At 41.3% G+C, this 23,537-nt stretch overlaps 1 protein-coding gene across 5 annotated transcripts in view; it reads left to right on the forward strand.

Moving 5' to 3' along the window:
* Nucleotides 1-23,537, forward strand: part of FARP2 (FERM, ARH/RhoGEF and pleckstrin domain protein 2) — an 82,291-nt gene that overhangs the window by 12,121 nt on the left and 46,633 nt on the right. For all 5 annotated transcript variants that reach the window (XM_074833335.1, XM_074833337.1, XM_074833334.1 and 2 more), the window contains 5 exons: nt 11,428-11,532; nt 12,908-12,950; nt 17,512-17,590; nt 19,383-19,480; nt 21,349-21,463. In XM_074833335.1, coding sequence (XP_074689436.1) covers nt 11,428-11,532; nt 12,908-12,950; nt 17,512-17,590; nt 19,383-19,480; nt 21,349-21,463 — 440 coding nt within the window. The remainder of the gene's footprint in view (nt 1-11,427; nt 11,533-12,907; nt 12,951-17,511; nt 17,591-19,382; nt 19,481-21,348; nt 21,464-23,537) is intronic.

Raw genomic sequence — 23,537 nt, forward strand, 5'->3', positions numbered from 1 at the left:
CAGTGGTACAATTCTTGTACTTAATTCCTTTTGGATGCCTTCTGAAGTAACTGATATACAACCTTCTAAAGAGAAAGCTGTTACCTGTTAGCTTCCTTACTAACTCCAGTAACGTGTCATCCTCACTAACAAAACCGTTGGTTTCTTAAACACTTCTGCAGAATGCAGGTGTTCTTTTTTCATAATCTAGTGACAAAGGATAGTGAAAGTCAGCTGAAATTAGACTTACACTATTCTATCAAAATAACTGTAAGACACGTTGTGTTCCACACAAAAAAAAAAAAGTTTTCTGGAAGCCTCGTCTGGGTGTGGGTGACATTCAAATTTGGGTCCACAGATGGATAATTCTCTAGAATATATAGAGCCTGAAGGAAATTAAAAAAAAAAAAACCCACCACCAAAAAAATCCCAAAACAACAACAAAAAAACCCCAAGAAACAACCCACAGTCAGCTAAAGATAACTACAGAAAAGCAGTGTGCTAAGAGGTAGTTCAGAGAAATTTTAGGTTAGTGCCTGCTGAAAAAAGGGACTTGATGTTGAGCAAGGATGGTGTCTCTTCGTACCCAGTGGTATCCAGAGGAGCACAGCCTTGTGACTGTGCGATTAAATAAACAGGGTTGCAAAAGCATACCTCTGTGTCATCTGTTCCACATTTCTGGCAAGGGCAACGTTGCCTGCTCGTGTAAGAGGGAGACCAGGTAAATTGAATATTAAAAAACTGCGCTGCGGCGACAATACCTAGTGTAAAAGATTTACTTTTCGAGACTGTGATGTTGGATATGGAGGGGGGAACACCTGTCTGTCTGACAGAGCAGTCATTCATTCATAAAATTAAGAATTTTAAAAGAAAACTAAAAAAAAAAGAGTATTGAGCTGCAAAGTAGTCTGTATCGTGAGTTCAGAGACACTCCTGGAAGTCTTTTAACAGCTTCTGCGTGTGCTGCTGCCCTGACCTGAGCTGTGTGGTCAAAATCCACAGGTACGAAACACGGAGGGGAAACAAAAATCAAGCTCTCTAAATTGGACTATATTGCTCTTTAGTAATCTCTTTTCACTTGTAGTAGAACTTGTGATTTTTTTTTTGACACGGTTTTGCACACGTGCACATGTGCAGGTGTGAAAACATCACTTAAAAAGTTGTTTCTTCCCAGACTCATGGCAGAAGAACAGGAGATGAAGTATTTTAACTATTAATGCCTCTTCACTGCTCAGGCAAGCCTCGAGGGCTGGTCTTTCCCCGAGTGATCAGAAGCAATGGGAGCTTAGTTGCAGGCCTGTTTTTCAGCACCGAGATCTGGGCTGACGTGCTGCCCGAGCTGCTGCTCTTCTCTGGCAGCCCTTGGCAGAGGGCTTGGGCACAGCACTTGCTGGAGCCTGAGCACAAAGCAGGAGTGGTAAAATACCCATATTAGTTTAAAAAAAAGGAAAGAGAGCTTTGTCAAGGCTCTGTGTTAGAGCCATCTGACATGTCTTCAACTGAAATCATGAAGGACGAGCATCACTGTGCCCCTCAGCCCGCTTCTCAGACAGCTAGTCCAAAGCCAGCGATGTAGCAAGGTCCTGCTTGGCAAGGGGGAATTTAACAAAGCTTCAGCCTTATCTAATCTGGCCTGTAGGTATTTATTAACCCATCGCCATGGTATCGAAGCTCTACTCAAAGCGCAGCGGGGAGTGATGTTAGGACAGCTGAGCACAATTTCAGTTTTGCACAAAATGAAAGATAGTTTTGGCCTTTCCTGTAAAAATACCTAATTCGGGTAAAGAATCTTTCATGGTTGTCTTATTTCCTTAATGTTTTAAACCTTTTCCTCCAGGCAGGCTTCCTCAAAACAGTGTGCCAACTTGGAGAACTGTAGCACCACATAGGGAAAGCCCAGATCAAATCTGGTTGATGTGAGCATGGATGATGGTTTTGAGGCAAAAGCATTATTAATGGAGGAAGACTAGCAATTTTAGTATTTTTTTTTTTATTAACAAAGGGAAGCGAAGTAACATCTGTGTTTAAAATGACTTAAAAACAGAGTTTTGTTTATGTACATGTACAAATGTATGAAAAGATGCTGTGCAAGTTCCTAGAGTACCTACAGTCTAAATCCCTGAAGTGGCCAGGCGCGTTAGAGGGGTGGGTGTAGGGAGGTGCAGTGGTTTGCACCAGCGTGTAGAATCTTGTAGCAAAGTTTGGGGCGGGAGGGGGTGGGAACTGGGATCCTCAGTCTCCTAACTTCTTAGCTTTATTATAGTGTTTTACAGCTTGCATGAACAAAATAGGTGCTTAGACATTCTGTTATGAACCTTAATTTCTTGAAGTGCAAAAAAGGCTTTTTTTGAGAATGGCTAATAATGCCATACTGCCATTTTGACAACAGGTCATTTTTATAACTAGGGACTGTGTCTGTCCTTGGCTATTTCAGCCACCAGGTTGTTTAAAGGCTTGAAATAGTGCAGATAATTAATGTAACACGCTGATGAGGCTGAGCCTTTTCAAGTGTGTACTCGATGTTTGAGGAAGGCTGTCAGTGTGGCGTCGCGCTGGCCCTCTGCAGATTATTTGAAATAGTTTGAAATTATTTGTAAAAAAAAAAAAAAAGCTCCAGCGTCACCGTTAGCTCAATTCTCTGGCATTTCCACTGCTGCGATCTTTGCCTCTGCATGGGATCACCCACCCCAAAGCAGCTGCTTTCCGTGATACTGTCACTGCTGGTGTCTGAATGTTTAATTATTAGCAAACATCCACGCTGGTGCCAAATCATCAAGTACTAGCATCCTGTGAAATTCTTTCCAGTGATGTGGGCCGGAGTTTTAATTTGGGTGACTTACCTGTTCCCCAGGTAGTCTAGAGCAGTGTATGAAGCAGAGGTATTGGGGGGTGCATCTTTGTATTTTTCTCCCCAGGTAATGAAAGCAACTGAGAATTTCTGCTCCATGCCCAATAATTTTTATGTGGATCATCTGTGTGCTGTTTGTATATAGTGCATGGGGACCATGTGTTGGTTGAATGCTTAACTGTGGTGCTGTTTTGTTTTTCTCTGAGCACAATGTGTTTTATTTCGAGTGCTCCAGGTATCTAAGCCGGAGAGCACTTTTGAGACTTGGGATCATTTTTTGTCTCTGCATGCTATCTAGCTAAGTATACATTTCCCAATCTTGTTCACATAATTCCCTCCCTCTTGGGGATCTTTTCCCACGTCAACAAATTATTGTTTTCCTACTTTCAGGCATCCAGCAAGTCTAGCCACTCTGGAAAAGCATGTTTGCTGGGCAGAGCTGGTTCGTTTGGCAGTGAAGTGCTTTAACACTGCTTGAACCTTTAAATGATCACAGGTTGTAAAGCTAACCTTAATTAAATGAGCCAGAGGCTCACATTTCTAGAATAATTTGTCTGGCTGTGGATTCTGTTCAAAAGAAAAAAAAAAAAAAAAAAAATCAACCCAAAAAGCACAACAAAATTGACCAGTGCAATCTTAGGACAAAAAATCCTGCGGAGGGGAGTCCTAGAATTTTTTTTAAAACAAAAATTATGTCCAATACGCACTGTAATAATGTAACTTAAAATGGCTCAGAAATTTGTAATTGGTTTTGCAGCTTCTGTATTTGAGTAAATTGGTTTTCAATGCCTTATAGAAATACTGTGACACAATAATACATTTTCAAGGTGAAAATGTACACTATCTGAATTTGTGAAGAAGTTACAAAATAATTTTCAGGTTGGTGGTGTATTCCCAGTGTTCAGTTGGTGACCGTGAAATAAGAAGTGCCACACGGCTGTGGCTTGGGGTGGATTGGTGTTGGTGTTGCTCCAGTGGCGGTGCTTTCCCGTGTCCGGGGGCTGCCCTGCTGGCGCAGTGATGGTGCTGGCTGCGGGTGTGGGAAACAAGGTCTGGTCATGGGTTTGGCTTCCTTGGGGTGAGCCGGGAGGATCCGGGTTTCTCCCAGTTCCACGTAGAAAGGCTGCCCCTGCAAATGGGAGACCTCCAGCGCGCTGGCAGCTGGACTGTGCTCCCTTGGGTGGAAAAAAAAAGTTTAGAAAAAAAAATAATTCATACCAGTGACGAGAGTAGACAATTGGAAGAAGTTTCACAAACGTTATGTGCATGCTGGGTTGACTCCTGTAGCTCTTGACCCAATTCTGGAAGAAGTCGGGATTGTTGTCTTCACTAAGTGGCGGGTCGGGACTGTGGTGGTGTGAGGCAGTGGGGAAGACCCTGTACAAGAGAGTCAAATCCCCTGACGTCACAGGCAGTGCATTTGATATGCTATAGGTTGTCAGATGCACTGCAAACCCTTTTTGGTGTTAGTAAAATAACCTGTAGTTGGAACCTGTCATAAAATCATAGAATGGTTTTCGTTGGAAGGGACCTTAAAGCTCATCTAGTTCCAGCCCCCTGCCACGGGCAGGGACACCTTCCACTAGCCCAGGTTGCCCAAAGCCCCGTCCAGCCTGGCCTTGAACCCTTCCAGGGAGGGGGCAGCCACAGCTTCTCTGGGCAACCTGTGCCAGGGCCTCACCACCCTCACAGTAAAGAACTTCTTCCTTATATTTAATCTAAATCTACCCTCTTTCAGTTTAAAGCCATTACCCCTTGTTCTAGCACTACACACTGTTGTAAAAAGTCCCTCTCTGGATTTTAGGTACTTTAGATCTCCCTGGAGCTAGAAGGTCTCCCTGGAGCCTTCTCCAGTCTGAACAACCCCAACTCTCTCAGCCTGTCTTTATAGGAGAGGTGTTTCAGCCCCCAGTCATCTTCGTGGCCCTCCTTTGGACTTGCGCCAACAGGTCCGTGTCCTTCTGATGTTGGTGCCCCCAGAGCTGGACCCAGCACTGCAGTGGGGGGTGTCTCATGAGAGCGGAGCAGAGGGGGAGAATCCCCCCCTCGCCCTGCTGCCCACACTGCTCTGGATGCAGCCCAGCACACGGGTGGCTTTCTGGGCTGCGAGCGCACATTGCCAGGTCACGTTGATCTTCTTGTCAGCCAACACCCCCAAGTCCTCTGCAGGTTTGCTTTCAATCCACTCCTCGCCCAGCCTGTATTTGTGCTTCAGATTGCCCTGACCCATGTACAGGACCTTGCACTGGGCCCTTCATGAGGTTTTCATGGGCCCACCTCTCCAGCCTGTCCAGGTCCCTCTGGATGGCACATCCCTTCCCTCCAGTGTGTTGACTGTACCACACAGCTTGGTGTTGTTGGCAAATTTGCTGAGGGTGCCTCGATCCTGCTGTCTGTGTCGCCCACAAAGATGGTCCCAACATCAACCCCTGAGCCTCGTCACTGCTCTCCACTTGGACATCGAGCCGTTGACCACAGCTCTTTGAGTGCGACCATTCAGCCAATTCCTTACCCACCGAGTGGTCCATCCATCAGATCCGTGTGTCTCCAATTTAGAGACAAGGATGTCGTGAGGGACAGTGTCAATGCTTTGCACAAGTCCAGGCAGATGACTTCAGTTGCTCTGCCCTTATCCACCAACGATGTAACCAAATTCATCAGGCACGATTTGCCCTTAGTCAAGCCGTGTTGGCTGTCACCTATCACCTCCTCATTTTCCATGTGCTGTAGCACAGTTTCCAGGAGGATCGTCTCCATGATCTTGCTGGGCACAGAGGTGAGACTAACTGGCCTGAAGTTCCTTTTTTCCCCTGTTAAAAATGTTTCCCCTTTCCAGTCAGTAGGAACTTCACCGGACTGCCACAACTTCTCAAGTATGATGGATAGTGGCTTAGCCACTTCACCCGCCAGTTCCCTCATGATCCATGGATGCATCTCATCAGGTCCCATGGACTTGTGCACCTTCAGGTTCCTTAGATGGTATCGAACCTGATCTCCTACAGTGGGCGGTTCTTCCTTCCCCCAGTCCCTGCCTTTGCCTTCTGCGACTTTGGCAGTGTGGCTGGAGCACGTGCCAGTGAAGACGAAGGTAAAAAAGTCACTGAGTATCTCAGCCACCTTCACGTCCTCGGTAACCAGGTCTCCTGTTTCCTTCTAGAGGGGGCCCACGTTTTCCCTAGTCTTCCTTGTATCCCTGATATACCTTATAGAAGCTTTTCTTGCTGCCTTTGACATCCCTGGCCAGATTTAATTCTGTTAGGGCTTTAGCTTTCCTAACCTGATCCCTGGCTGCTTGAACAGTTCTCGCTATTCCTGCCAGGAATTGCCAGTCCTGTTTTTGTTTATACGTGGCACTGATGATAGTTATTAATAGGGAGTTTTGAAGACATTTTTTATGTATTGCACTGCATTTGGACAGAGATCTAACAGATTACAAAAGGGCTGTGGATAAACAGAGCTATAAACTCACTGAAATGTTTGTATATTTCTGGTTAGGAAAGGAAATAACAAGTCTAGTGTCACTATTATGTTTAGTTACCGATTGTCATTTTTTTTAATTTGCTAAAAGATGAGAAATCACTTTGTCATGAGGAAGACCTCTAAAGTGCACCAACAGAAGAAAAAAAAAAAAAAATCCATGAATGGTGAAGGGGTCTTTATTTAAATCAGTTCAGTTTACTTTTCATGCCTGCACTTCTCTTTGGCCGCTCGCAGGGTGCTCCGTGTTGGCCGCTTGTCAGTGATGATGTCAAATATAAACTTCTTCCTCTCATGCAGTTACACTGTTTACTGGAGGATTAAGTCTCCCAACAGTTGCAGATTTCTGTAACACAAAATCCAAGGTCAGCTGGTGTTTGCTGAAGTTGGGGACCAGTGGCTCCTCCGGCTCTGGCTGCAAAAGAGTTTCCATTCTGTACTTCTGCTTTACAACTCTCCATTTTTTCCCAAAGTCTTGGCTTTTGGACTGATTTTTTTTTTTTTTTTTTTTCCCCCTCCAGCCTAACTGCTGCCAAAAGTGGATTTCATTTTTGGAAAGTCTGAGCAAGGGCAGTTTGTCCATTTTGGAATATGAGAATACTACTCATTATGAAAATACTGGGCTTTTTTTGGTTTTAAGTTAAAATACGTGGAAGCAGAAAGTTAAGATGTTCTGGAAGACACATTTGGGAGTTACTGAGGAAGAATTGGTTTTGATGGTACTGAACTATGGTCTACTGAAAATCATAGGCTATACATTCCTAATTTGTTTTTCTGTCTTCCTAAGCTAAAACGTTACGGCAGAGGGAGGATCTGCCATGTAGGTAGTGATGTTTAAGAAAGTAAGAAATAACAGTTGGGATGATGAAAATAACTGTTGTTCCAACTTTTTTAAATTTACATTTTACTCCTCTGTCCTAAAAGTTGCTGATGTTGAATATGTTTACTTTTCTGACTGAGTAAAAAATACGGATGCTTCCTTCAGTCAAGAAACTTCAGCTTAAAATGTTTGTTCTTACTAATTTCTATTCCTGCCTGGTGCTGGCTTAGCACTGAGCGTGGTCTGAAGGCATCACTCCTGTGTGTGGGCAGGGAATGTCACGCAGGGCCGGTGCAGGGCCCTCTGTAGCATCACTGCCTGTCAGGATACCCTGCCAGCACAGCTCTGAGGGATCTTCTCAGGCTCCCTCTGAATATACAAATTGATTTGAAAAAACCTATTGTACTGAACAGTCTTCTAGTGATGACTTGTTAAAATTGTCTGTAGGACAGTTAGAGCTGGGTCACTAGGGAATGCTTTTGTTAGCTGCCTATTTAATTTTTTTTACCCTATGGGGTTTTTTTATTTCTTTTTTGTGTGGAATAATTCAGTAATTCAGTAATATCAGTAGTCGTCTTGGCAGCATATAAAGAGTAATTGAGAAGTTTGGAATGGAAAGTATGCTGTGTTGTGAGTTTGTATTGAAAACGGGACCTTTCAGAAATGCATTCATGCAGCTTCTTGCCCTGACGTCAAAATTACAGTAATTACTTAAAAAATTTTACTTTGTGCTGCTTTTATGCAGATTAAACAATGACATGGAGCTACCCACTATATAACTTCCATTTTTGTCAACTTCAAAATGTTAAAGAAGCTTTTCGGAAAGGATGGTTATAAATGTAACAAACAATTTCAGGAACTAAATAGCTCTAACAAAAGTTTTCCCACAGCATTTGAGACATAATAATAAAAGATTGTGTTCTGTCTCAAGCTTTTGTAACCAATTTTATTTAAAAATAAAATGAAATTAAATTGATACTGTTGTTTTAAAGCGTGGCATTGTTATTGTTGCTTTACACTTTGAAGGAAGTACTATGAAATGATACTCCGCTTAGAATGAGGTTTCTCTTAACTTGTTATTGTAAATGACACCCAAAATTAGAGTTGATAGCCAATAGAACTAGCCATGGACAGGACGCACTTTCCTTAATCAACACAGCACACAGTTTGGCTGTAAAACTTGTCTAACTCTTACCAGACAGTTACCGCTGTCTGGTCACTTGTCTAACTGTGACTTTCACAGGTTAATCCAAGTTTATGAATTCTAACAAAAGGTGGTTGGAACCAGAATTACTGCTTGTTTCACAAAGGAGAAATCAGAGGCTTGGGGTCACAGGACATCTCCTGGTCAATGGCTTCTAGAAGTTAATGGATCTGGCCATGAAAAGGCAGCCTGGTGTGTGCCAGCCTCTGCAGATGGAAGTATACGGGGTCAGTCAGGGTATCGCTGCATCCCCACAAATACCACTGGCTAAAGAGCATTCCTTTCTCATATCTGTGGTGCCTGTGAAGAGCAGACATACAATAATAATAAATGCATGTGTATCTGTACCTTAAAAAGAAAAAAAGGATCCTACTATATTTAAGCTTATTTTCTTCTGTTACTATTTTAAGATTTACTCACAAGTGCAAAGCAAGAAATGTATTTCATTTGAAAGTTAAAAATTTAATTTTCAGAGTGCATTTCTCCAGGAGCATGTGTGTCCTGTGGCAAGCAGTCTGTAACATGCCTGAGAAGCAAGCCTGTAGACAGAAGAGCAAGAATTTTATTTACTGAAGATGTGGCTTACTATCACCTGTATCATTCCTTATTTCATTGTCATCATTTAAAAACCAAAGCCCATACCCACAGAGTCTTCTGCAAGCACAGATTTTGGCTAAAAAAAAAAAAAATCAACTGTGTTCTTACAAAGAAAATGCCATTTTATACATCACAAAACTTGTCCAGAAAAAGAGGAGAGTGTTCATTCTCACCATACTGTGTCATCTCCCAATGAGGCATTTCTGTATCCACTCAAGTGGTAAAGAACTGGATCATTTCTCCTGACTTGCAGTTTTATTTGAGGGTTTCAGCATCAGTGGCCTGATCCAGCATGATACCAAGAAACTTCTTGAATGAATGGTGTTTGTGCCAGGTGGTTTGCCTGACCTATGCTTCCCACCCATAGTTGCCCTTACAGATAACCGTGACTTGTGACAGCATGACTGAGAAGGATGAGGCGATCTTGTATTGTTCTCTGTGCTGTTTCTGTACTTTCCTCCTTGGTCAGAGTGTTGGATTCAGCCAGCTCCATTCACAGCAGTGCAATAACCAAAGCTATTTCAGATTTGCAGTACTGCAGAGCTGTCATATTTCTTGTCACTGAAATTTGTTTGGGGGTTTTTTGTTTTTAAAGTGGTACAGAGGTATTTTCTAAAAACATCATCAGTTAATCTTTTTCTCGTAAGAAGCAATTACTCTTGAATTTTTGTGCATCTCGGTAACATGAAACCCCAACTTTCACCATCTTTTTGCTTTTTAAACCCCTCTTTATTTTAACCTCAAGTGGCCCATTCTTTCTGTTAGATATTTTCATTTGCACATTTTATTAAATTATTCTATTACTAATTTACTATAACACCTAATACTTTTAAGAGATACATCATTCTGAGTCTGAAGAGTCAAATACAGAACTGTGTGCCTGCTATGATGGGAAAGTCATAGTCTTCTGGCACTCTGGCTTTTCCAAATAAACAAGACCTTGGTGGCATGAATGCCCGAGGTGTGTTCTGCTGGATGACCTGGCTGGCCAGAGTGATGCCAGACCCTGTTGCCGCAGTTACAGGATTATTCCTCCATGGTCCAAGGTAGAACATGGATGTCAGTTGCCATGGTACCTCCCACTGCATCCTGCTAGCTTTTGTGTGTTGCTGGAACAGGTACTGAGGGATGTGAAAGCCCTTTGGATTCTCTTCTGTGTAATCCAGAGGGACTGATGTGTGGATTCATAAATGCTGTTTTTCTTGTGGTGGCTGCTACAGTCATGCAATAATAGATGCTGACAGCAAGCTTGTATGTTTTAATAAGCAGATCCAAGCGTAGTTGTGGGTGTGATGTGAAAGTTTCCCATTTTCTCCTGTGTTACTGTAGCAGCTTTGTGCTGATCTCTGTTCTGTGGCTTTGCACCTAACTTGACTGTGGAAAGGGCTAGTGAGTGGGTTTCTTAGGGAGGGATTCCCTGCAAGTGAAGGTGTGGTGTGAGAGGAGGGTGTTTGGGTTCCCACTGGTTTCTTTGGCAGGGAGCTACAGCCTTCCTGTTTATCTGTTAATCTATCACCTCGGGTTTTCTTGAACACTTAGAAAACATTAGGGTTATGGTTTTTCGAAGATGTTCCTTTGTAGAAGACAAGTTCTAATTCTCTTAGCAAAGGCCTCGCATGTGCTCTGATGAGCAGCCTCCGGTCAGTCAGCGTGATCCCTGGCAGCGGCCAGCCCGGCCCCACGAAGTCCTGCTGGTGCAGCTCTTGCTTTCCTGCGGGGATGGCTGGCACTTCCTAGGTCAGGGGTAAATTCTGGTTGTCTCGGCTGTCTTGGACTCGCTTAGAGCGTCTGCATACGTTACTAGTGTGCAAGTTGTGTGTGGCCGTACGGTCCGTGGTGTTGGTACGAGTGAGGGGGTATGCATCTTAGACGTTTAGGCTGCATTTTAGATTGGCTCTTAGGAAGGATTTCTTTGCAGAAGGGGTTGTTGGGCGTTGGAATGGGCTGCCCAGGGCAGGGGGGGAGTCCCCATCCCTGGAGGGGTTGAAGAGTCGGGTTGACCCAGCGCTGAGGGATCTGGTGGAGTTGGGAACGGTCAGGGTGAGGTTCATGGTTGGACTGGAGGAGCTTCAAGGGCTTTTCCAACCCAGATGATTCTGTGATCTGAGCAGGGTTTTGGCAGTCCCTGCTTCAGTCCACTGCAGCTGGGGGAGAGTCACACAATCCAGCTACACAAACAAATGGTATTGGTTTACTGAAGGATCTGCAAATGGTCTGCAGCTGATGTAGTCTGGTCTCATAGCTGACCCTGCTTTGAGCAGGAGGTTGGATGCAGATGACCTCCGACGCCCCCTTCCATCTTGAGTTCCTCTGGTTCTGTAAAAGTTGTTTGTGTGGAGCTGTGCCTGTATATTGGATGTTTGCATGTTACCGTGACAAGAATAACATGAGAAATCTTTGAGATATTTTTCTACAGTTTCTAAAGATGCCACAATTTTTTTTCTAATTTGCTGTAAAATTATTCAGATTAATCTCACTGTATTTCTTTTTTTTTTGTCTTAGTCAAAATATTATGGCCAGACATTATTGACAGAAGTTTACAAGCATCTGAATTTGATTGAATCAGACTACTTTGGCATTGAGTTCCAGAACATCCAGTCATATTGGGTATGTACAGTTCCCTGACGAATTTGGTATAAGAAAAAGGTTGGGTGAATGCAGTTGCTTGAATGTCAAAAGTTTCAAAGTCTGCTGGAGTCCTCTGTAGGATTATCTCTTTGATTCTTGTAAATCTGCTTTGCTCACCAGAACGACAGCTAATAGAGGGAAGAAATCAGATTGTACTTCTTGTTAAATCTCAAAAAACATATAAAGCAGTTAAATAGTTGCTGATGTTCCTGCTTTCAGGGACGTAAATAAAATCCGCCTTCCCTCTGAAAGGGGAAACATCAACTCAAAGTGTAGTCTGTGGAGCGCTTATAAAATCATATTACAAGGTGTAATTTTGCTAGTGTTCATATTTATCTTCAGTTAATTCAGTCTTCAATAATTTCCCTGAAGAGTCATTATGGACATCTCTAATAAATATAAACCTCAGCAGATATAGAGACCTGCAAGCTTTTAAACTCATTGATGTAGGTAAATGCTGACCCTCTGTAAGTCACTGTGTCTTGCAAAGAGGACAGTGTGGCTTCTAAATTAGAAAAATGTTCCCAAAACTGTCTTCATTATTTTTTTCTATGACTTTTTCTAGTTTTAGGATGCACACAACAAATATGACTGAGAACACAGAGAAATCTAGTGGCACTAATCACGCTGCTCTTGAGCCAAGGAAATACACTAAAGCTGGTTTAGTTTCCATTTCTTCTGCAAACAACCCAAAGTGTTTCTGAATCTAGTAAGGTTCTTGAAATCCTTGGCTCTCTCTCAGACAGAGAAGTAACTAGTAAGATCCAAACATAATTGTCTTGTTACAATTTGGGGGAGGAAAAAAAACAAAACCAAAACACCTGACAAAAAGTTAAGCTTCCAGAATACTTTGCATTAGTTTTACGGATGCTGCTTTTACTAAAACAACAACAATCTTTCTTTAAAAATGTACCTGTCAAAAGAGAAAAATTTGTGGGAAATAAATATTAAGTTAAAATTGAGTAGGTAGAGAGATGGACAAAGTATGGAAGGGGAAAAAGTTGGACCTTGTCATGTTCTCCAGACCTCCTGTAATTCTGTAGCCTGGGTCCTGTCTACAGGCGTGTGTTTTGGCATGAGTTCTGTCTTCTTGCCAGTGGTGCTGTGCTTTTGCTGACTTGGCTCCTCTTCTGTGCAAATGAGCATTAACCATGGATCAGTGGTCTCTCTATTGATGCATGATAAGTGTCAATTCAAATAGATAAGTACACTTTTTTTAAAGCAAAGGAATTACTGCAGTGAGGAAGAAATGCATACTCATAAATTACTGCTTTATTTGAATTTACTGTTGATATTTTCATACTGTATTCAAATATGAATGTCAGTTTGTAAATTTTTTTTTCCTTAATTTCAGATTTGGCTGGAACCTATGAAACCTGTTATTAAACAAGTACGGAGTAAGTAGTTTTAAAAAAGGAAGTTTTCCTTAATTTGCATCTGCTTTATGTGGGTTGCTTTCACAATTACTACTTGATTTACTGGTTATGCTTCCCTGAAAATTGTACTTGGTGTGGGGGTGATAGTGGTTCCTGTTCGGGCATGCAAACCTGACGTTTTTAATATGTAGTATGGGGTGGGTGGAATGGAAACTTACTCAAGGTATGAGTCTTTCTCTTTGATGAGTATCTAGATAGATTGGGTCAGCTGGTGTTACATATAAGTGAAACATGACATTTGCTGTTTGTGAGCTTTCGTAAGTTGTGTTGGTTTATGGTGCAAAGAAAAAGGAATATTCTGGCTTATTGCCCCCATTGGGTGGGAGGAGGTAGCACCTGCAGTCATGAGATCCTGTCTGAGTGCTGATGCACCTTTCGGAAGGTCTGCAAAAAGCTGCACTCAGAGCTTGCTGCCACGCAGGGAGATTCACCAGGATGGGTATTCCCATCTTATTCTCAACAACTTTCTCAATGTGCTCAGGAGCAGCTTTGCTGAGAGAGAGAGGTAGGGACCTCCCAGCCAGTGGGTGGCTGCAGCTTCAGAGTCCTCTCTGCTTCGGTTGTGAAATTTGTTTCTGCTCTTTGGCCAGGAGGATATTGCAATAGTGATGCTATCTTTGCTTTATGCTACTCTAAAAAATAATGTGAGATGCACTATAAAGGCTACAAATAATTGAAGAACACAGGTCTTCTGGTGTTGAAAGATTAGATCAATTTTTTTTTTTTCCTTTTCAATGGGGTTAAACTGTGTGTTTGTTTTCTGTTTCTGATTGTAAAGGCTTTGTGGAAAAACAAGATCAGGAGGGTGTGGTGGATTCCTACTCCTTTCAAAATCTTAATTGAAAAATGTTGAAAATGAGTACTGGGAAGTAGTTTTTAGTTACTCTTCTGCCTAAAACTGATTGCCAGAAAACAAGAATCACCACTTCTAGGTAGATTTTTTTTTTTTTTTTAACTTTAAGGCCATGGTTTTAACTTTTACTGACGTTGTTTAAGCAGAAGAACCAGACAGCTATAAAAGAAGGCTTCCTTAGGAGGTTATATAATACTTTCACACTCAATTGCTGCCACTGCCTCCCCCCCCATTGTTGGAGTGCCATCTTTTTATATGCTGCATGCAGTTAGGCTTGTCTTGTTTTTCCGGTGCTCCTGGCTGGGAGGAATTATGTCTTAGCCAAAAGATCCTGTGGACCACAGGTCTGCAGTGCTGCTTGGTTACTCCTTCTGTAGCATCTTTTATACCATATAAATTGGGGAAACTTGGCCTTAGACCATAGGCTGATGGCCGTGTGTTCCCTGATGGTACATATGTTGTTCTAAAATGGTCTAAAACCATGGAGATGTGCTAAAATTTATGGCTGCCCTGCTGCTTAGGGGTCTACCATCCATATTACGTTGTGAGTGACACTGGAAGTTTTCTTTTAAAATTTTTTAAACCTTAATCTGTAGGAGACACCAGCCATGGTGTCTGGTATGTGTTCAAGTTCTGAAATCAATGTTAAAGTTGTGAAGTTTTGATAGCTTGGGTGAGAGCTCTTTTTTTTTTTTTTTTTTTCTTTTTATGCTAGTTGAATCCCTTCCTGGTGTTCTGCTGTTTTTAAAACTGAAGTGAGATATGACTGTAGAAAGCCTTGAAAGTGTTTACAATTACAACATTAATTGTATGTATAGTAATTTAAGCTGCTTTTTCATTGAATCTGGTAGCTGACATATGATTTATACAGGAGCATCTTCCTAAAAACTCCTTTGATAGTACTGCTGAATACAAAGCCTTAAGAGGATAATTAATTTAACTACCTGATGGTGTGGACATGTCAGAAGTAAGGGATTAAGTAAGCTGCAATAACGGGAGGACATTTACATCTGACAATACAGCTGTGTAAGGTTAGCCACATCTGTCCTGGCTTCAGCTGTAACGCTCCCTGGCCACGCTGGGGCTGCCCTTCCCTGGTGCCCCTCTCTCTGGGCTGCCTGGATGCGGGCTGGCCTGGCAGCAGTGCCACAGAGGCACTCTGCTCCCTTCTGCGTGTGGCTGCTGGGTGTTTCCCAAGGGAAAGCAAAACTCTGTAAGAATGAGATCTGCTGAGTTTTCTCATACTGTTAAGAAATGCCTGAACTCGGCATGGATGGATGAGCTTTTCCTATATTCTCCTTTAAGAAGTTTCGTTGAGGTGGTTCTTTGGTTTTTTGGGGTTGTGTTTTTTGTTTGGTTGGTTTGATTTTTTTAGAATTTAATGATTTTGGAGTTAACCTTGTACCTTTTAGTCCAGCAGTAGGGGAATGTTAGATGTTACCATGGGCTTTAAGGTAATACAGCTCAAACCTGTTAGTTTAATGTTGATGGTGATTGCTGTGTGATGTGCTTTCTAAAACCAAAAGATCTAGATTATTAACATTCACTTCAAATTAGTCTTGGCTAATGGCTTATTCTGAGATACATAGAACTTTGTGTTGTATGATAAGGATTTAATTTTTGATTAATTTCAAATGAATCCAGTCAGTTTCACTACCAAACCACTCCAGAAGGCAAAGAGCTTAGCTCCAAATTTTCGACTTCCCAGCAGGCATGCAGCATCAGCCTGGCATTTGGGTACCTTCTCTGAGGTGTTGCCAGTTTTCTATAGTGTTGTGTTCATGGTACCTGCATGGGTAATTTTTCCTGACTTTTTTGTTGTTGTTGTTCTTGGTTTTGCTCAGATTTGGCTTCTTAAATTCTGCATCTTGGTTAAGACTGGCCCGGTGTTTCTTTTCCTAATTAGAATGGGGCTTTTTTATAGAGAAAAGGCAAGATTAAGAAGAAAAAAAAAAAAAACACAGAAAGGAGTTGTGCTGCAGAAGCAAATATGCAGTATTATGTTTTTAATTTTTAATATTTACTGTCACTTGATGTAAGTGGTGCACTGTGATTAGGATGCAGATTTTAGTTATTTTGTTCACCAGAACTTTGGTAATTATGAGACTGGAGTTTGGGACCTGCTCCTTTGACAGCTGTGATAGTTTGAGAGTTAGTTCTCTCAGCTGCTTGGCAGAAAGCAAAGTTTGTTATTTCCCTGTTAGCAAATGAGAGGGTGAGTGGAGGAACATTTGGTGTATGTGAATCAGGTATTCCAGACAGAGAAATTAGTGTACTTTGGATTGATGGGGTTAAATTTGATTTCATCAAGCTTTAGGAGATGTAGGTGCTTAAAATAAATTAAAGCAGGCTGGATTGTGCCTACCAACATGCTCAAACGAATTTGATTATTTTTTTAAATTTTATTTGGCCAAGCTTGCTTTGAAATGTCAGTGGCACGCAGAGTCCCGGGGTGGATGGGGCTGGAAGGCACCTCTGGAGGTCACACGTAAGCAGGGCTGGCTGAAGATCAGTCGGGTCATGAAACATGTGGATATCCTGCCTGTAGTGCCCAGGGGAGAGTCTAGCAAGAGGAGGGGTTGCGGTTTTTCCCTTCCTGGGTCTTTCTCTGCCTTTTAGAGGGGATCCATCTTTCCTTGGTTTGTCCTGCCTTCCCCCAGTTCCGCATGCTCGAGGCCTCGCTCCCCGGGGAAGGTGCACCCTGGGGACAGGTCTCGGTCTGTCGCAGCTGAGCGAAGGTGCTGTCAGGGGAGCTGCGGCGGGTGAGCGGGGCTTCGCTTCTCCGGGGAACGCCTGCAAATGTGAGGTGATGCTCAGTAGGCTTCTGTAAGGAAAGGTTGGCTAGTGCTCTGACTGCCTGCAAAATACGCAGCCTTTCCTGCTTGAAGACAGGAAAAGCAGCAGCAGAACAGCGGTGCCCAGTTGTGGTGTGGTCAGCAATTCCTCCAAAACCATCATCGAGTCAGTTGGTTCAGTAGGCTGAGTCGTGACACTGAAACTGTTAACAGGGTCCAGTCACAATTGGGTGTTCTTGTTGTAAAATGTTACACAGAGCATTAGGGACTATTCCAAATAGTTACTTAGGATTCTGTTTAGATTTCAATGTTACCTTAGTTTTCACCCTGTTGTCAAGATTGGGAAGAACAGTGTTAAAAATGGGAAGAAATGGATATTAATGGGCATGCTGGGAGCAGGCTGCAAATGCACTTTTATCTCTGTGGGAAGCCAGCTGGGTCTGGCCAGGCTCATGGATTCAGTTCATTGACAACTCTAATGGTGGCAGTTGGTGTTGGGAGAGCCTGTGGGATGTGTCTCCATCCTCCTCCCCTTCTGGGAACCTCTCCCTGGGTCATCTGCGATGCTTTCGTATGCAGCCAAGTAGTGCTTTGGGGTATTATAGCTTTTATGTTGCACAAAACTATTTTTACAGCATTGAGACGGTCGACTTGCCTTGGAAGTAGTATGGATAGTTCCTCTGAAAGCTATCTTCTGGATCTCCCTTGGCAGGGATGATCTATACCCTATAGGCCCGCTATAATTAGCTGGCAAGCTGAAAGCTGGCCAGGCTTCTTGTGCGTTATAGTTCTCTGCATGCTGGAACACATAATATGTGTCATGTACTTATGAAGAACAAGAGTTTTTTTGTGAAATGACTAACTTTTCTTATAGGACCAAAGACTACAATGCTTCGTCTAGCTGTAAAGTTTTTCCCTCCAGACCCGGGTCAGTTGCAAGAGGAATATACTAGGTAAAGTATTTTTTGGAAAATTTGTTTTGCATTACCTACTGAAATAAGAGGAAGGCAAGAGTAGGAGGACGTTGCATCTGCTTCCAAACAAAACTTATGAGCAAAAGAGCACTTTTTGTTAGCGTCACGGTTTTAGCAGACACGTGTCGGCAGATGAATGTTATCAGAAAAAATATTTTTCAAAACAGAAAACAGTGCAGGTTAGGGCTTGTCGATCATCAGGTTGTCAAAAGAGATAGGGCATAGAGGAAATACTAAAATTTATAAACAATACCTATATAAAATAATCACTACATACTTTAATAAGTGATTTATCATTTAAACTTCAAAGCCCACACTTTAAATATTGTACAACGAGCAAACATGCTTTTCTGTTCATGTTTTTCACCAATGCTCATCATGGGTTGCCTTTGCCGAATGCTAATTGATCTTTGGTAAATTAAGCAGACCTGTCCTCTTGCTAATACCTGGGAACATGGTTTGAAGTCTGTGCCTCTAACAAGGATATAACCCAGGATTTTAGTGTTTAAAGAGCTCATTTAGTGATTTTCCCAGTTTTACTACTTTTAATTGAAATTCCTTTTAGAGATCTGCAGAGGTTCCTTATTATCCCGCAGACTTATTTTAGAGCAAACCAGCATGACAGCTGCTGTGATGTGATTGTCTCTTGTAATGATAAATACTATCTAAATATTTTATTTTCTCCCCAGTTTCTTATGTTAATTGCTGTTTCTTGTAGGAGTTTCGTTAGAAATACAACTTTGTGGAGCAGGAACTGTATTTTTGTCTATTTATGGATTATTTATTGTGGAATTCTGGTCTGTGCTTAGTATCTAGGTATTTCATAATGCTATTAACAATATGTATGCCTTATTGTGAGTCTGTTGAAGAAACCAAGATAGCTCAGTCAGATACACAGAAAACAGCATACTTTATAGAAGTCTTTGCTCAAGAGTGTGTTACATAGTATTAATTCTTCTTTAAGAAAAAATTACTGCTCTCTTTCAGGGAGTAATTCATTAAAGAATGTTGATCAGTCTGTCAGTTCAAAGGTTGATGGTAATGAATCCTTGCCAATTTACTGGAGTCTGTATTGCACCTTCTTTCAAGTAAAGAGAAAAGCACAAAAGACTTGTCAGCATTAAATTCATAAAAATATATTAGAATTGGTTTAGGTTGCTAAGTCGGTCCTTATCAGCACGCTTTCAAGGCTGCCACGTTTTTCTTCTATCCTTGTATGTTTTGCAGGCAGCTTGTTACTTATGCAAAACTGTTAAACAGAAATCCATTCTGCTTTAACAGCTGATAGGGCAGTTATTTAGTTAAATGAGTATAGCAGTATGAGAAAAGGAAATTTAATTTCTTACTGTCTTTGTAGGCTGCTAACATTGTAGTCCTGGAAAATACAACTACTGAGTAAATTGAGTGCTAGCAGGAACACTCATTATCAGTGATGTTCTCTCATCTTTGTTCTCATAGATAAAGTTACTTGAAGTATTAAGTTTCTTTTCAGCTAAAAATTACAGCTGCTGCTACTTCACAAATGAAACTTGTTAAAAGCATGGTTTTCCTTCTGCTTCCTTGTCCCTGTGTGTGTGTTTATGCTGATAAATTGCCATGGATTGTTTGGTTTGATTTGACTGTCCTTGGTAGCAAGGCTCCTATGTTATCTTGATTTTGGAGCGAGGAAGAATTAGGAGTTACTGGTTTTATAAAGTACTGCTCAGTCATTTTATCATTCTTTCATGTGTCGAGGTGGTACTTGTAACTCTGGTCCTTGTAACTCTCTCAGGTACCTGTTTGCATTGCAAATCAAGAGGGACTTGGCAGAGGAACGACTGACCTGCAGCGACAATACGGCCGCTCTTCTGGTCTCTCACCTCCTGCAATGTGAGTATCCCGACTGTGGTGATATCGGGTGATGTTGCTATTGCTAACCTGAGTTAAATAGCGTACAGAAGCTTTTGGTAACTAAAAGCATTTTCTGTCTCGCAGTATTTCCTTCTCGACACGCAGTAAACCCATTGATTTTGAACACTGGGATTATCATCAGGGCTAGCTGTGGTGAGGAACGGCTGGTACTTATCTACGAGATAGCTTTGTCTTTGTGGACACTGTACAAAACCAAACCCCTTGCGTGTTGTCTGTGTTCCCTGGCTATGCAAACCGGGTCACTAGATGAGGATGGAATCCTCATCTTCCAGACAGCTGCTCCCATCTGCCTCTGTGCTTCCTTGGCTTCGTTTCTCAATTTCCCTGTGGCTGGGGGCGGGGGGAGATAAACATCAAGAGACGGAGCTAAAATAAAACTAGAAATGTGCCAGAACAAGATCAACAGTATGGTTGTCAAGCAGCTTTCCTCCTTGCTGGATGTGCAAATGGAAACGGGAAGCGATTGATTTGGAAGCTCTCTGTGTTGCTGCTCGCTCAGTCTGTATGCGCCCAAAGACCTGAAAACATGCCCTTAAGATGAGCAAGTTGAAAACCTTAAATGGGTTCAGACACCAAATCAGCTCGAGCAACAGCCAAATGATAGTGTTTACAAATCTGTAAGCTGAGCTGCAGAATGGGTTTGTGTGCCTCTGCTGGCTTGGAACAAAAGCTGTTAAATGATACCTCTTCACGTTGTACACTGCTAAATAGTTATGAGTTATAGAATTGTGCATTGTAATATGACAATACAATTATAATCATATTAGTTATGGTGATTTAATTGGAAGAGCAAATCTATCTTGTGTGTGTGCCATCAGCAAGTGACACAATAATAGCTTTGCACCTATCCATCCATCCAGTAATCTCTGCATGTGGCCTAAGTCAAAGATTGACTCTGCATCTCTTTGGTTAGTTGTGCTTGATGAACTTTGCTTCCATGTATTTCTCTAATTTTTGAATTTGCTTATATTTTTGGAATCCTTCCATGAAAATGAGCTTCACAGCTTAGTATTTGGGAGGTTTGTAGGATAACATGTATCTTTTTGTCTTTCTTTAAACTTTTACATTTTAATTTAATATTGCAACTTCATATTTTATTATCAGAAAAAGTAAATAACTTTTTAAAAATGTATTTGTCAGTTTGTAATTTTTCTATACATCTCCCATATGTTCTGCCTGCCTCATGCTTTTTTTTTTTCTCCAAGCCGAAGGCTTCTGGTCATTTCATGTCTTACCAGATAGAAGCTGTTCTGCACTTTTGATTCATGCTTTTTTCTTCTCTAAATTTCTTCCTAATCCACAACATCATTTCTGAAAGACGTGGATATGTGAAGGGGGGACCAGATGTAGGTGGTGTGGGGGTTTATAGTCACATAACATTGCTTTCTCTTTTTGCTGTGTGTTTATTTTTGGACAATTCCTAAAATTTAATTTGACTTCTTCCCAAGTAGGCTTGTCCATAACTATTTTACATGTATTTAGAAAAATTAAATTGAAATATCCTGGTTTCGTATGAGGTATGTGTAAGGAAGAAGTGTTTAGACTGCTTTACGGGTCTTCTACAAGCCTCACATCTTTGACCATCAAGAAGTCTAAATTTTCCAAACGATGTTTAAATACTCCTATAATCCCTGGGAAGTCTGCTTGGGATAAATGTGAGTTTTCTGTAAAATGAAGCTGGATGCAAAGCGTAACGCACAGGTTTGAAGAGCTTCAAGGAAAATATGTTCTGGCTCTTGGGGTCTCTAATTTCTTACCAAGTATTTTCTGTCATTGTTCCTTTTCCATTGCTTTTTCTTATTCTAACGTTTTGTTTTCTGTAATAGCTGAAATAGGGGATTTTGATGAATCAGAGGATCGAGAACACCTTAAAACAAACCAGTATTTGCCAAACCAGGAAAGAATTGAAGGAAAGATTCTGGAGTTCCACAGGAAGCATGTGTAAGTTGAGGATTAATGTATACTCCTGGGGAGCAGGTAGCCTCACTGGGTGGAGGCCAAGCATGCTCTGCCATAGCATGATGTTAACATTGTGTAAGTCAAACACCATTTACATCTAACAAGAAAAGTCTAATGTAGCAATAGATACATAGTTAGGACAGAGTTGTTGGGCAGTAGTTTTTCGCAAGTAATTTTTCAGTGTACCTTTAATAACGTACCAAAGAAAGGTATCATGAGCTTGTAGTTTTAGGCAAAATCATTCTTCGGAATGTCCAGTCTACAAAGTTTAAGTTCAGCTTGCTGTCAAATGCATAGGTCTTGCTTTTGTCTAAGTAATTAGAAATCGATTGCATTGTACCAGTTCTGTACTCATTAAACATAAAGGAGATGGAGAAGGATGGAGGGAGTGGAGGAGAAATAACTTGCATCAGAATTTATACAATACGTTATCTCACAGCTGGAGTATTTTTGAAATAAGTAAGGTTTATTAGGGAAAAAGACACTATTTGCCACAAATATAAAATTAACTCCAATACACTGTCAGGAACTGCAGAAACAAATGCTTTTATTATTTGAAATGCTCATTTCACCCATCATGTGCGTTCAGTGTACAGTAAGGTCATGTGTTTTCTGCTCTAATCTGGCTAGTCTTAAAATGTGAAGATCTGTCCTGTGCGTGCAGTGTATGATAATAAGATTTGGAGCAGACAGTCAGCATGGTGCTTATGAAAGGGAAGTCAACCAACAGGGAGGCTCTGTTGTGACCAGAATACTGCTCCGAAGATCAGGGTTTGCATTTCCAATGATCTATATTTGCCATGGCTTTGTTCTTTTACGCTTTTAGGCACACAAGGTTAATAGCACTGAGAAATTTCCAACTATTACCTGCCATAATGGTCCTAACCTCACCTGGGCAGTTCCCAGAGTCAGCAGGTTAAATCAAGAGAAGGTGTTGGATAAAATGGTGATAAAGGTTTCATTTAACCTGATAGGTCTTTCTTTTCTGTACTTTTTGAGACCTTGTGTATTAGACTTTAGCAATTTGAAGTGCTTTTATTAGTGGTGAATATCCACATGCGTGGTTTATTGTGCATGGCTATGTGTTATAATCCAGATACTACATTAGGAATTTAAACTGTCCTTTTGCTCTGTGTGGGTAAACTCAGAAATCGTTGCTGACTGACTTTCAAGACAGAACAGGGAGATTTTTTTAGGGCAGCATCTGTGTTTAAGGCTAAGACGCATTCTGTATTATTAGAAAATCAGTTCCTGAGAATTTCAGTACTTAACTATTTGCTTTTTATGATCACTTATTTTCAGTTGTACTGAAATTATCGGTACTGACGGAATTTCAGCTTTGTTGATTCTTGATGAAATTAGGTGTCTGTTACTTTTTTTTCTGCTTTTGAACCTCTGAGGTGCATGTAGAAGCAATGAAGGAACAAACTAAATGTTGTTTTGAAATAATTTTGAAGTAAATTACAATGTATGCTGCGATTCTTCACCTTGGGAGAAGGTAGCTGGGCGAGGGAAACCATTAATTGCACAGAAATATTTCATTATTTTTCTCATATCAAAAGAGAAGTGCCGAAACAATTAGGCAGTAACTTCAAAGCAAGTTAAACTAAAAGGAGGAACATCCTTTTCATACAGCTCATAACAATATTGTGAAACTTAGTGCTGCAAGATGCTGTGGAGTCTAAAGGTACAAATGGTTTCATGAAAGGTTTTGATCACATCATACAGTATAGGCTGATGGCTTTCAAATTTGAGATGAAATATGTGGTTTTTGTAGTTCTGGGCTAAGTACATCCAGACTGTGCACAGAATAGCCCTTTGTTAATCATGTGCCTGGATCCAATTGAGTTGCTTCTGTTTGTGTTGAATTTTCTTGGTTTACTTTTCTTGATGTAAAGATGGTGACTGTCTTCTAAGTCAATCAGGGACTGGTAATGTTATTAATTAGGTTTGAGCTTTTTTTTCAAACAAGTTACTTCTAGTCATTCTTTATAGTAAGGAAAGTTTGTATTTTTGCCTGTCAGGAAGAAGCCAGAGGAAGATTAACAGGAAAAGA

The sequence above is a fragment of the Strix aluco genome, chromosome 9 (genome assembly GCF_031877795.1).
Source record: "Strix aluco isolate bStrAlu1 chromosome 9, bStrAlu1.hap1, whole genome shotgun sequence".
Lineage (NCBI taxonomy): Eukaryota > Metazoa > Chordata > Aves > Strigiformes > Strigidae > Strix > Strix aluco.